This window comes from Centroberyx affinis, unplaced genomic scaffold (assembly GCF_046629955.1).
Source record: "Centroberyx affinis isolate AG114_WGS23_722 - 3 ecotype Tasmania unplaced genomic scaffold, CSIRO-AGI_Caff_v1 ptg002297l_1, whole genome shotgun sequence".
Lineage (NCBI taxonomy): Eukaryota > Metazoa > Chordata > Actinopteri > Beryciformes > Berycidae > Centroberyx > Centroberyx affinis.
The window spans coordinates 62345-76812 of record NW_027280571.1 but is presented as its reverse complement, the minus strand read 5'-3'; the positions used below and the strand labels follow the sequence as shown (position 1 = coordinate 76812).

The 14468-nt window shown below is 38.2% G+C and overlaps 1 protein-coding gene across 1 annotated transcript in view; it reads right to left on the bottom strand.

Moving 5' to 3' along the window:
• The window catches only part of eys (eyes shut homolog), a 101850-nt gene that overhangs the window by 26666 nt on the left and 60716 nt on the right, over nt 1-14468 (bottom strand). Inside the window, exons 20-21 of the mRNA XM_071532976.1 lie at nt 10781-10931; nt 465-573 (exon numbers count right to left, since the gene is read on the bottom strand). Of these exons, the coding sequence (XP_071389077.1) occupies nt 465-573; nt 10781-10931 (260 nt within the window). The remainder of the gene's footprint in view (nt 1-464; nt 574-10780; nt 10932-14468) is intronic.

The following is a 14468-nucleotide window of genomic DNA, read 5'->3' as shown; positions in this document are numbered from 1 at the left end:
TTCACAACCAGATTATTGAAAAATTCACCAGATTTTTTTGCAGTTGTCTTACAAATTTCCCAGTCAAAATACCATTGACACAAAATAACATCTTAATTAAATTTTACACTACACAATGAGGTGTAACCTCAAATGCAACAGATCCTAGAAAAGGTATGGCCTGCAGAACTGAAAAAAAAATTAAATGTTATCACTGAATAAAGCACATGATAGCTGGGTGTAAACACATTAGACATTCATGTCTAATGCGTTTCCTATAAATGTTTGTTTATTCATGAATGCGTCTTGAATCATATAAGCCTGTTACGATTGTGCTACATAAATTATATGACTGTTGCGATTAGCATTTCAATATGTCAAAACTGTATATTGTGAAACGCATATGAGATACTACAGGCATTATTACATATACAAATGCAAATCTTCTACGAGGGGTTGACTTGATTCTAGATAAGTCAGGTTACCTCTGACACAGGGTGAGACACGTACTCCTCCACATGTTGAGCTGTGCCATTATCTACAGCTATTTCAATCATACACGACCCTCCATGTCTTCCAACAGGTAGATGGTATCTGTTGAGAGAGAAGAGGCGAGGGGTAGTTAGAAAGTGGGCTCTCAAGAATATGTGGTATTCAAAATAAATCCATTTATGCATGAAAATGATTCAAGAAAGAGAGAGCAAGGTCATAGTACTGGAGCTGCTAATGCGACCATTGAGACTCTATATTACTATCTCACTATGCATGGTTTGTATATATGGTTTCTGTGTAACTCGATCACACTGAAGTTCCTATTACATGAGAAACAGAATACACTGGCAGATTGGGTTGGAAGCAATGGTGCATTTGTATCCCAAGCTGCAGCTCAAAACCCAGGAGAGACAACAAAAATAGAGTGGCTTCCACAGCTGGATTTAAATAATCGGTCTAGAAATAGGCTTCTGCTCAATGCTGTAGTGATATAAGTTGTTGTGTTCCTCAGCAGATATGAAATCTACAGAGAATGATGGCTGCAATACAGTGAGGAGAAACCAGTTACCGAGCCAGCAGAATCTGCTCCATGATCATGGCCTGTTCACACAATATGTGCATAATACGCATTTCTGTTTCAAATAAAACATACATAATAATAACAACAACAATAACTATAATAATAATCAGTGGATAACAATGATCAATAGTAAAGCAATAAATCTGTCTACAAATACATTACTGTGATTGTAAGTGCTCATTATGTCATTCAGGATTAATTAATGATAAAAATGAGGGCACCAAAGCAGAGATACATTATAAACCTAATGAGAAGGAAGACAATTTTATCATTTGACCCCCTCTGTCTCTCTAGGGAAATATACAATTGTATTAGTCATTAATGTTACAGCCATAATGTTAAGTAGCTGGTCTACTTGTGCCATATTCAGCTTTGGCAAAGTCAAGTGATTCCCTCTCTCCAATTCATCATTGGCTATATACCCGCAATACACCGGCCTCTTTCGTGAGCCATACCTTATGCAAAAGGCTCTACAATCCATGCCACACATAAAGCCACTTCTGCAATGAGTAATTCACATGCTGCACTATTGTTCCACAGTTTTGTTCACTAGTTTATCAATCATTATTGTCTCTAAAAGTGTGGCACAAAGCGGCAATTATTTCTGTGCCCACTATTTGGCCCCTGTATGTGTCACTATAGTAATCACACCGCTGCAAATCGGATTGTGTGTAGTTTGAAATTAATTCATTCATTCTTTGTGATTGCGCCATTGTTGAAGAGGAAAAAACCCTCAAATGTCTACTTTAATGACCAGATGTAAGCAATCAGGGCAATCGCCCTCCTGCTAATTTGAAACGGCCTTCCAGGACACCTCCCTGAGGCAATCACACACATACAACCTCAGGTTTGGAAGTTATGACTGCTATTTTGTACATAGATTGAGAAATTAAGGCACCTTTCAGACGGCAAACGTGAAAAGCAACCTGATGTCCGGAGAGAACACCAATTTGAGAAATGAAACACCATACTCAGGGTGCTGGGTTTGATTCTGAGGCCATTCTCAAACATTAGCACAGCAATATGTGGTCAGGAAGAGATTTCGTAAAATAACTTCATGAATATTGCACCGCTGTTTATTTTAAGTTGCAAGAAATAAAACAAGACCCTAATGAACAGACTGAAATGATCCAACACTGCAAGGCATGTCTTTATGCAGTAAACCCAGATTGTTTTGCAAGGTATAAAGCATCATAATGTTACAAAACTCCCTATTGCCCAGGGCATTTGGGGCATATCTTGGTGCTTACTACAGTAGCTTTTTTATTTGGCCTGGTAATACTGCAAAGGAGGTCCCTATGAGACATAGAGAGCATGCTCACTAAGCAAACAGCATGATGCTTCTTGATGAGGTCTCGTGAGCACAGGCCTATGAATGCTCCACCAGGCTAATTTACATTGGTCTTGCTCTGAGGCAAAGATGACTATTTATAAAAATGACTATGACTACTTTACTTGGTCTAGTAGCTAGATAGCGAGGAACACATCACGACCCCCCACATCATCATGACCCCCCCCCCCCCCCACACACACACACACATACACGCACACACTGTCACAACCACAACCACAACGGATTCCACTACACAAACCAGTGTGTGAGTGAATCAGAGGAGAAGGCGGCAGAGGTTTGTCAAAATGCAGAGATGAAGTACTATGTAATTGCTTATTGAGCTCCCTGCACACCATTCTGTGTTGGGTCTCATAGGACCGACAATAGCAATTTCTCAACTTGAGGTAAACAAACAAAAACTGTATGAATATTTCATTTTCTCCAAATACACAAAACCACAATATGGCTGTGATAATTTTTACTTTTCTCAATCATCATTTATGCATTTCTTCATCTGGCTAATGCTCTAATCACAAGCGATTTGTCATCTCTAACATGCTCATTTAGATTGTCTGGTGTGTGACTAATTCAGTGCAAGTGCAACACTGCAACTTTTCTGAGGTTCACCAGTGAAATATTATCTACAATGTTAGGGGACCATGGAAATATTTTCAGCACCGCACCTTTACACAAAGGTATTTGTAAAACCTGACGGTAGGTGTCTTTACCGTCTTATTTGATAATGCCTCTTTTATAGTCCCCTGTAGAAAATTACTAATGAGGGTGAATCATCATTAAAATATTACTACTGCATAAAACATCTGAAAGTATTGGCAACAGATGGCAGTAAAACATCATGTACTGCTTTGGTGTCCTTGCAACAATTTTCATTGGCTGACAGACACGATGGGAAAAAAATGGCTTCTTAATCTAATCAGATTTCAGAACCTTACAAAAAAGAAAATAATAATGTGGAAGATGTTGGTGGTGAATTCATAATTTAAGAGTCTCTATATATCTGTAAGTCTGCAACTAGTGACGCTGCACACTGATAGTGTTTAATACACATGAGCAGATATAGTGTAAATGGGTCATGCATATTACATACATAAGGGAGACAGGTACAACCTGTTACTGTGATATTCCTTTCAGCACAGCATGGTGGAGCATTATACACCAGCCATAACAGTAAGGCCACAAAATAAACCCCCATCTGTTTTATCATCATTTCATATTATAGCCTGCCATATCACGCCACAGTACCTACATGATGTCAGGAGGGATGTGTTTGTAGGTTTTTCCTTAAGTGGTGCTGTGCTCTATCAGAACATAATCTATGCCTACAATGACTCTAATGCCTGCTCTGGTTCTGGTGCAGTGACTTTCTCACACGCAGCACTGCAGCATTTGCTGCATAATTTGTGCTGTGACTGGCAACCCTCAATTAATTTGGGTAGCCTGTGTTCTATCATTATCTCTCCAGAAATACAATGAGGCAGCAAAACAACAAGCCTCTTGGTGTTGTAGGGCTTCTCAATATGGGAGACGGGGAAATTCCAAGAGAGCAGACATGGTTGCTGGTTGCAAATTCTATGAATCTTTTATGGAAGTAGTTGTCAATACAACACTGAATACCATAAGATTTATAAGCACAAATTTCCCCTGATTTGACACTGAGTGAAGATCACATAGGATGTCAAAACTGCATAGATCAATATTTAGACCTCAGATCTTTGTTATTAAGCATTTCTCACGCAGCTGCACATGTGGCATGGAGTTTCGCCAAAATAAAGGTGTGTCACTCCCCCCTTCATTTTCCTGTGATAAAGCTTGGAAGCCTAGTGGGAAGGTGCTAACAATGGGTATTTTCAATATTTCAGATGTGCTGCCCACCAATGGTTCAGCCCTTAAGAAGCCTAGGTGAGTTACCATGAACTGAGAGTGTTTGATATAGAAGAAGAAATTAGTAGCATTTGTTGGCAGTGTTGGAAGACCTCAGTGGGTCTTAAAAACCATATCTGAAAACCATAGTGAACAAAAGAAGAAAAGGAGCGCTGCTTGGGTGTCTCTAGTACCTTCCACTGGTGCTCTTTTGTGGCATGGATGAATGGTAAAAAAGAAGGTGCAAGGCACTCAAGTGGATTTGCTTATTAAAAAAGACCTTTATTAGTTGGACTAAAACATTAAAATAACATTTAAATTGCGGCCACAGAGGCCTTCATCAGGGTGAACCTGACAAAGGCCTCTGTGGCCGCAAAGCGTAGGTCACCAGCTATTAAATTATCAACTTAATAAAGGTTTTTTTTTTTATAACCAAATCCACTTGAGTGCCTTGGACCTTCTTTTTTTTTTTTTTTTTTTTTACCATATCTGAAAACCATATCCAAGACCTTCTTTACAGTTAGGTATGTTGAAACAGTTAGGAAGCTATTTATAAGGAACAATTAAACCACTTCAGCAAGTGGTGCTAATGAATGCTAACAATTTAGGCTTCCATTATATTACAAACCAGAACCCAGGTGCAAGTGCTTTCTGGATGGACTGAAAGCACTTCCAATTCATCATGAACCAGTTGCTTCTTGAAAACATTAACTATCCCTTTAAGCAGCCCAAGACTCCTCTCTTACCCATTGTCTTAATTGCCAAACAGATGTGTCAACCATCTTTGAATCTATAGCATAACATTGATAATTCTTTACTACAAGACATGCAGAGATGCTCTATCGCATCACAAATTAATCATACTGGCAAGGTATTTTTGGTTCTTACATTTCTGTGACCAAGCATTACATTGACATTTCCAAAATTCTGAAAAATCTAGGGAATTGCAGATGTGTCATTGATGGCCAAGTATTCATGCACTATTCTTTTTGAAACTGAATATTTATTACACTTTAAACAGAAATGATCTGACAGCCTATAAAAACAACATTAACATGAACATCATAAACCATGAGTTGCTAGAGACAAAATTCTCAGTCTGTCATAACAAAGAATATTCCCAGTAAGTCAGAACAAGCACTTGAGACTGAGACTCTACTCCCTTTCCTTTGAATGGAGAGAAAAAAGCACCTCAGAAAAAATGGCATAAATTTGAATAATCATATCTGCCAGGGACTCGGAGTTCACCTGTAACAAGCAATGGAATGTGATGCTGCAGAATGCTGCGTGCCACTCTCGTTGATCTTTGACTGTGTGTGTGAATGAAAATGAATCCTACAGTGAATGCTAAACACAGAGGGATTCATCCAACAATGTACACAGCTCCACAATTGACCAGAGGAGCATCGGGAGTCTTACAGCTCTGTAAGGTTAATCCTACCAGTATGGCCCAGAGTCATGTGCAACAACCCCACAGTAAAACATACAACATTAAAAAAACACAAGGTAACTGTCAGCCCCCACAAATGATACAGTCCAAACAAACATGTCATCTTGTTTTGACCTGCAATCAGGCCATGAGTATAATATTGAAAATTCTGGAACGTGGTAGTGAGATGCATCTTTTCCTACAGTTTTGTTAAATTCAATCAGCAGTATCTGAGATATCACATGATACAAGAACGAACAAATAAACAATCTAGCGTCCCATTTGGGCCAATCAGTGTAATTGTTTTTCTCTTTGCAATTTAGCTTTTTAATTTTATAGTTGACAGAGACAGGAAGGATGAGAGTGATATTACACACAAACAGGAAGTATCCCACACTGAACTTAGAAGCATTTACATGCATCGATTTTTTTTCCACCACTTGGCCCTCCAGGGGCCCAGTAGGATGCGGCCTGTTACTACACAGAGCACCTTATTTCTGGCAGATATAAGACATCAATCATACTATAGTCCTCAGTGGAGTTTTGCCCTCCTTCTAAGAGTAGAAATCTTACGGCTTCTATTTGGACTCAAGGCTATTTTGTCTGTTCTGTGAGAGTTGAGTAGCCAGTGGTTTCTGATACAATGTTTCAGTGATTCCTTAGTCTTCTTGTCACATTAAGGCATAAGTTCAAATAGTTCAAAGATGCAGCAAGACTTTTCAAACTTCTACAACATAGAATATAGTGCTGATCTTGTCAGGGTGCTGGAATAAAATACTTGATCTCAATCTAGGTCTACATGCACACACCCACACACCCACACACACACACACACACACACACACACACAAACAGTGATAATGGAAGTTGGTTGTCCTACACTGATTGTTGTAATTACAATGAGGTTGAACCTCTTCCATAACATTTACATTTTGGTAAAATCTCTCTGGATAGCCTTAAAGTCTAAAAACTGAGATGGTAGTTTTTAATTCCTGAATGAAATCCATATAGTTGTTTTCATCCCACAATTATTGATATCTGCTGAACAATGCAGGGTTAATTTGTTTTAACTTATAGGAAGGAGAGATAAAAGAAGAGAGCATGTCAGTGTTATAGGAGTCTGAGTCACTGCATCTTTCAAGAAGCCTGGAAGAATGAGCTAGTTAATTTCAGAGGATCTTGTAAAATCGGCTGGTGCTTAACTATTGATGGTATCCCTAAGCAAATAAAAGCTATTACATCCATATTTCATCTACATAGCACCTAACCTGCTGTTTCTGCAGAGACTGACATTTTAGTCAGATAATGAAGTGTGAGTAAAATACAGGCAAACACTTGAAAAAAGTGTCTGTCTAAAGTATCTATAGTTTGTTTAGCAGCCTATTTGGATTGCTCTAATTGTTTCAGTGCAATCTTGTCACTCTACGAAAGCTGCTCTACAAAAGGAAAAATGTGATTCATTCAATTATGTTTACTATCAGCAGAGGCAGCTAAACTCTTGATTAAATATTCACAATGACTTCCATCCCTTCGTTGGTGATGATTAGCGAGGTGGAGTAGTGCAAGACTGCTGAACAGGGCAGCTCAATGGCTCCAAAAGAATGGAAATTAGGGATGGGTCACGACAGCCGAATATTCCTGTGCGGGGATTAATGTTGACTTTTGGAATTTGGTCATTAACATTTTTTTTTTATTTTTTTTAAATATTGAGATACATCGTTAAAATAATTTGAACAGCATGAACCATGTGGAGCTCAAACAGTTGAGTAAAAGCGATGGCTGTAGACCAACAACTAGAGGGCTTTTGATGTCATTTGAAAAACCCTCCATACTTTCTAACATGTTGTTTTGTACTCATCCTCCAGTAACTACCTTTGGCAGCAATTATGTCATTATCAAAGCAGCACAAAAGCCCAGCGTGGGCAAACGTCAAGAAAGTAAAGTACAATCTTGTTCAGTATAAGGTATCTGGAACAGAGGTGTCGTGCCAGGGCTCCATGATAACAATGCCGAATCACCTCAAAAAGCATCCAGCTCTTTCTATATGCGAGGAAGATCGACCCAGCCAAAATACCATAACTGCAGCCCTATGGAACAAAGGCTTGTGTATTTTTCTACTACTGTTCTGTGTGTCGGCCAAACAGTGCCTGAGATGTTCTGAGTGACAGTGAGATTGGTGGGAGCGGAAAAAAGGGAGGGGTGTAATGACTGGGTAGTGAGAAGTGAGAGAGAAAAGAAACCTGAAACTGGAGTTTTCAGTGAGTTAGCGTGACCATTGGGCATTTTGGATTTTTTTTTGTTTGGTCATCGGATCTTAGATTATTTAAGTTAGTTCTTTAACAGTTCCTGTCCTGGATGCTGAGAGCAGCAGGTTAAAGCAGCTGCGTTCACTGCTGCCAAGTTTCCAACTTTACCTTCCTTGGAGAAAGTAGCTATTGGCTGCTCAAAACATCACTACATGATGTCATGCACTAATTTGCATATGAATAGATTTTCTGAATCGATCGAGAGGAAAGAGAGGGAGAGCTTGGCAATGGGCCCTCACTCTTTTCTCCCATCATCTCACCCCAGGTCCCAGTGCCTGAGCTGTGAGTCTGTATGTACACTACAGAGACAGAGGATCTGCTGTGTATGGGAAGGGCTGTGATCAGACTTCTTTGGATGAGACAAGAAAGTAGCACACACTCACGTGCATCGGCATCAGCCGTACCAATTTGTTGCCAAATGCTTAGGAGTCAACACATTAACATTTTTCCCGGCGGCCCAAAAAAGTAGCTAGATTTGTCGTTTGTCGCTTTTGAGAAATAATGTCGCCAGGGGGTCTGAAAACTCACTAAATCTAGGCAACAAAGTTTCCAAGTTGGCAGAAGTAATTGCACTGGATTGTTACATTGTTAGGTATCTAGGCTAGCGCTACCAATTGACTCTGACTGTTCAACTGAGTTCTATTTGCTGATACTGGAATCTACGTTTCTGGGCCCCAATGTACAAGCACTTACCGACTGGGTTATTTCAGTTGAAAAGGAACAGCTTTGGGATACTGGGAGGCTAGGACTGTTGTTGTTATTGTTAAGAGTCCAATGCTGTGTTATGTGCAAATAAACACTGTTGGTTAATGCTGTGATGAGAATCTATTAAATGTTAAAAAGGTCTCAGAGTTAAGAGTGTGAAAGTAGCCTACCATTTTTTTTATGTGTATTTTTTTATGTATTTTTTAGTATGTGTAGGTGAGTAAGTTTGCATTCAACTTTAAACATTCACTGTATAGTAATTTTGACAGATAATTCATTTTCATACTCTCACTTCCATACTATGTTTTATTTTGAAGTTTGCAAGTAAAAAAATCGACACAAAATAAAAAAATAAATAAAAAAGAAAATCATTCTACATGCTGTGCATCCTATACATGATCATAATGATTATTGTATAAGATGGGAACGCTTACCAGCCCTTTGGATGTGGTGACACCACTTTTAGCTCACTGTCTAAAATGACCTAGTGTGATCTCTAGGATAATCACAACCTCATCAGGCTTTGCAGTACACCCAGATAGGGAAGACCTGGGTCATTCAGAAGGTGTAAGGTTTGTAGTTTCAAGATTAAGGGTCTTTCTGAGCCACTTAAGAGGAAAAAGCTCACCAACTGTTGACCAAAATGACCAATTTCCTGAGGAGGCTCAATATCAAAAGTTCTAAATACTAAATAACTGTATGAACTTTTTCTAAGTGGTCTACAAGGTCTACAAAGATGTTCAAGTAGTTTTTTTGGAGTGATACTTGCCTCAATTTGACAATTTTTGAGCAGTCAAAAACTTGATGCATAATGAAGCTTGGTAATGACATTCATAGCAGTCAGATATAATGATCCAATCTTTTCAACAAAATTTAATCATCTAAATAGGTGAGATTCATTACACGATGTTTACTGGGTGTTCAGAGACAGATTCAGACACATTCAAGTCCAACTGTCTGTCACATCAAATTTCAAAATCTTCTCTTTCTAACGGTGTAAAACATTTGTCATCACCTAACAAAACCAAGCCTGCAACAGACAAAACAATGTTTTGGTAGCAATTAATTGGTAGCAAAAAGAAGAGGTTAAGCAGAGGGCAAAGACACAGCCTGCTTATGGTAAGATCCAGGAAGTTCACAGGCATTACATAAAGCTAATTGGTATACACAGGACTGATGGAGTTATATGAGTCTTTATAATTATGTAGAATCAGTGCCCATATTGAGTGCAAAACACCAAAGCAATGACCAAATCACAACGACTAATCACCAAAGGTGTCACAAAAATAAAGAAAAAGAAGAATTTCAGATTATCATTTGTAGTTCACAGCAGGTGAATGATGACTGAAAGCGGGTTGATAACTTAGATGTTTTATTTCGTTTGTAGTTATTTAGCCAGCCATGTGCTCAATATTTGCCCTGAGTAATGCAGAACTACAGCTGAATCCTAAAATACCTAAAGGGGGTTTAGCACTGGTTGGAGGAGATCTGAAATTAAGCTATCAATTGTATGGCGAAGTTAATAACTTATAGGCTCATAGAGGTCATTGCACATTAAGAATCTTTGACTACATACTTAAAATGCCAACTTTATGGAATATTATATTTATTTGTCCAAACACTTTTGGCACCCTGAATATGTATATGTATATGTATATGTATATGTATATGTATATGTATATGTATATGTATATGTATATGTATATGTGTGTGTGTGTATGTGTGTGGGTGGGTGAGCTTACAATTTTTGTACAAATACTGCTGTGGTTCTTTAACTGTTTTGGCAATAAAATACTTTCAAATTAAAATACCATGTCATTTTCCAATATGCATTCTCCTGAAATGATGTTCTGTCGTGTTTAACATGATTGCTTTTTGATGTTTGGAATACTGCAACAACTGCATCTTTTGTATACAACTGTTTTTTATGTTCTTACTACTTTAATCACAGGTGACAAATTAAGTGTGATGTGCAATACTGATTTGAAATAGTGTGTTGTTTCCATGATAGTGATAGTGATCCATGCAACAGAGCCTTGGGGAAAAGAGGGGAAAGTAACAGATGCATATCTTACCGGATTCTGATTGGCATCCATCTGTTATTGTTGATGTTCTGGCTTGCAGCTGCACTCAAAACATGACTGCCAGTACAACCAAGTTTAGCAACAGGGCTTCCATCTTGAAGGAACACATGAAGGAACTGATCCCCAAAATTTTGTTCCTGGGCTGAAAAGGTATGGTAATGATTAGTAAAGAGTCTCATTTTCCGCATTGACAAATCAAATACATTAAGTAAGCTACCTTGGGAAGGTATTTGCTAGTGTATTCCTACAGCTATGACTCTCACAGAAATTCTTGCAATACATATGCATATTCAGGCTCTGTGCACAAAAAGTGACAGAAATATGTTACATTTGCCTTCAACTCTGACAACCCGGGTTCAGTTCCCAACTCATGCCAATACGTTTTCTAATGTGACCAAAACCTGACGCTAACCATAAGCACATTTTCTTGGTGACCTAATTTTAACCAAAGTTTTAGTTGCCTAAACCCAACCTTAACCAATGTCATTTTACTTGCCTAAACTTATCTGTCACCTTTTCAGGTGATGAACATGTGAAAATGGCATGTTCAATTTGTGATAACATAATGTAATTATGTATTATTTAATGTAAAGCATAATGTAATTCATGGTATTGTCACATAATCCTATTTGTGGTGGAGTCACATTATGTTTACAACTTGTGTCCACTACATGTAGTCTGCGATTCGAGTTTGTGCTCATTTCACAAAATTTTATGTCTGTGTTAAGAGTTATAGAGACTAAAATGCATAAAAAAGTTACTTCAAAAGCCATTTTAATGAATTCAATCTAGAAATTCCCCTCAACTGCGTGAGACACAAAGGCACAAAATCCCACATTGTAGAAGCAAAGCTCCACCATGTACATTTTATGCTGATAGCATTGTCCAGAGTTCAGAAGTTTTCCCTGTCTTTGTTAGTACAGTGTACCATCACCTAGAGAAATGATGACTGTATCAGAGCAGAAGCACTGAAAGCCTGAGTTGTGTCAAAGACATTTTCAATGTGCTTTCCATATAGTCACTTATAGCAACTCCATTATGATGTAAAGCTGCGAAGTTTCAACTGGCAAAATAACTTCATTAAAAAAGTTTCTTTCCAGAACATTACTATTAGAAAATGGCATCCTCTATGCTCCAGGAAGTAGTGGAGTTGGTGAGAAATGTGGTTGTAATTTTCAGAAACACTAACACTAACAATACCAATGGTGAGAGATAGAGGCTCTTGCTCTAATGCTATTGTCCAAATCTCTCCAATATCAACATCATTGTAATCATCATGTGTGACATTCTGTATAATAAATTACCATGACTATAAGTTAGATTCTGGTTGTACTTTTGGTTTGCCTTGGCCCCCAGAAGGTTGAGAACAACTGCTCTAAAATACTTCAGAGTATAACCCGCGTGGATTAACAGTTTAGTGTTTTGGGACCGTTTTCCTTCTGTAAATGTTTACTGACATTATTTCATTGATGAGGAGGAGCTCACTAACACTGAAGCTCCAGCTGTGGAAGGTGTGAAATGTTCAAAGAGAAACAAAAGAGAAATGAGGAATTTCTACCAGCTAATGTTGAAATGTGACTGTTGTTTAGACCTGTGGCTGGAACTGAATGTTAAACCACTTGTCTGCAAACTGATTTGATGTTATATTGCCAGGTGTACTACCGAGCTACGGCCGGACCTAGAACATTGTGTGTGTAGTGTTTTTTTTCCCCCACCAGCACAAATAGGATGACACTTGCAGTGGCCACTTAAATTTGCCATTTATGCAAATTTTGTTCCGAGTTGCGATGATAGTTCAGTAATTTTCAGAAGGTTAGAAATTAAAATGACCAAAAATGAATTACCACTCCTGTTTACTTTTTTTTGGCTCACTGTTATACATGAATCTATCAAGGTAAGTAAGTACTTCATTAGTTTGAAAGCACCATCATTTCTAAACCTCAGGCAAGGACTGTAACATTTAAATTTTGTCAATGTTAAATGTAGTGAACAGATAATAATACACAATCCTACACCATACCTTCCTAAACCTGTGAAAACCACACTGCAGTTACTTGAACTGACGAGTAATACCAGAGAAAATTATTTCATTCTCATGCCCTTGCAAGCAAATCATTGGTTTGCAGCATGAAATGAGGGTATCAAGTGATTCCTGCCAATTCAAAGAAACAAAGCTTTAAAATCTCGACCCTGATTCCCCTGCTTCACACATGAGTCTCTTTTTGACTGGGATTGTCCTGTAGTTACGTCTGTAGTTAGTCTTTTTTGACTGTTTGAGAGGACTTTCTTTTGACTTTTTGAGAGAGAGTGTTTTCAGAGAGACAGAGCTTAAAAATCTGATGAACATATGTATCAAACATTGCTTTATATTGCAGGGACTATTTTCGGCAGCACACAAATGTCTTTCTTGTGGCTGAGAGAAACCAAAACTTATGAAACTTAAGGTAACAAGAAATGTTTAATACACATGTCACGTTGTACGATGGGAGAGATTGAAATGTATGACTCAGAGATGCTTTTTCTACCACTGGGAACTGATGTTGGCCATTAGTAAAAAAAAACATTACACTGGTGCTATCCTTTTTATACTAATGTTCACAAATTTAGTATAATATTAAAACTAAATTGCACATTTTTCATTAACATACCAATGTGAATTCTATATCTGGTATTTTATTGTACTTTTCATTGTTTTCTATATATCTTCTGCATGTTCTGTATTCAGAAATTGGAAATAATTAAGAGCACATAATAAATAAATAACCTGACCCATAAATTTGAAAGTATGTTTGTATTGTGTGTGGATAAATGACAAGTAAATCCAGATTATTGCCAAAATTCATATATATTCAGTGGAAGGTCTCAGCAATAAATGAATGTGGAGTGCAGCAATTATCGCAACTAAAAGCAAAGGTAAACGATAACCATCACAGACTCAACTTGCTTCCACATCACTGATTCTTAATTTCTTTTCAAAGCAGTCGTTTCCAGTTAGTGCTATAACTCATTTGTGACCAATAACGTATCTCTTACTATAGATGCCTATGCTGGCCCATCTTTTATTTTTCTATTTTTCTTTGGTAAGGATATTGTTCCTTGCTGTCCCCATGGCCCTGTTACCCTGCACTGAGCCTAACAGAGCGTTCGTCCTTTTGTCAGTGCCTGTCACCTGTTTTCTCTCTCTCTCTCTCTCTTTATCTATCTACCTCTCTCTCTCTCTCTCTCTCTCCCCCCCCCCCCCTTTCTCTTTCTCTTCTCAAGCTGACAAGTGAAGTCCAGAGGGAGACTCACGGTGTGTTAAGGGAGGGGTGCATAAAGGGGGAGTGGAGAATGAGGAGCAGGTCTGGCGAAGAGAATCTCCGCATCTCAATGCATGTCTTTTGGTTCTCTTCTGATTAACTTTGTCTGTTTGATCTCTGGAGTTTTCTTTTCAGTTCCTATCCTCTGATGTGAAAAAGATGGTGCTCTGTAAGCCAGGGAAGCATCACTAGATAAAAGGCCCTGTGTCCTCTATATATGCTTTCTGAACATTCATCTCTTCATGGCAAAGCTCAGTCTGCATTCCGGCTTCCACATGCTGCAGCAGTAAAAAACATTATCAATACGATTAAGAACAAAGAATTGATAGATATTGATTTAATGAAAACTAATTCACTTAAAATGAAGACTAGTTTTTTCT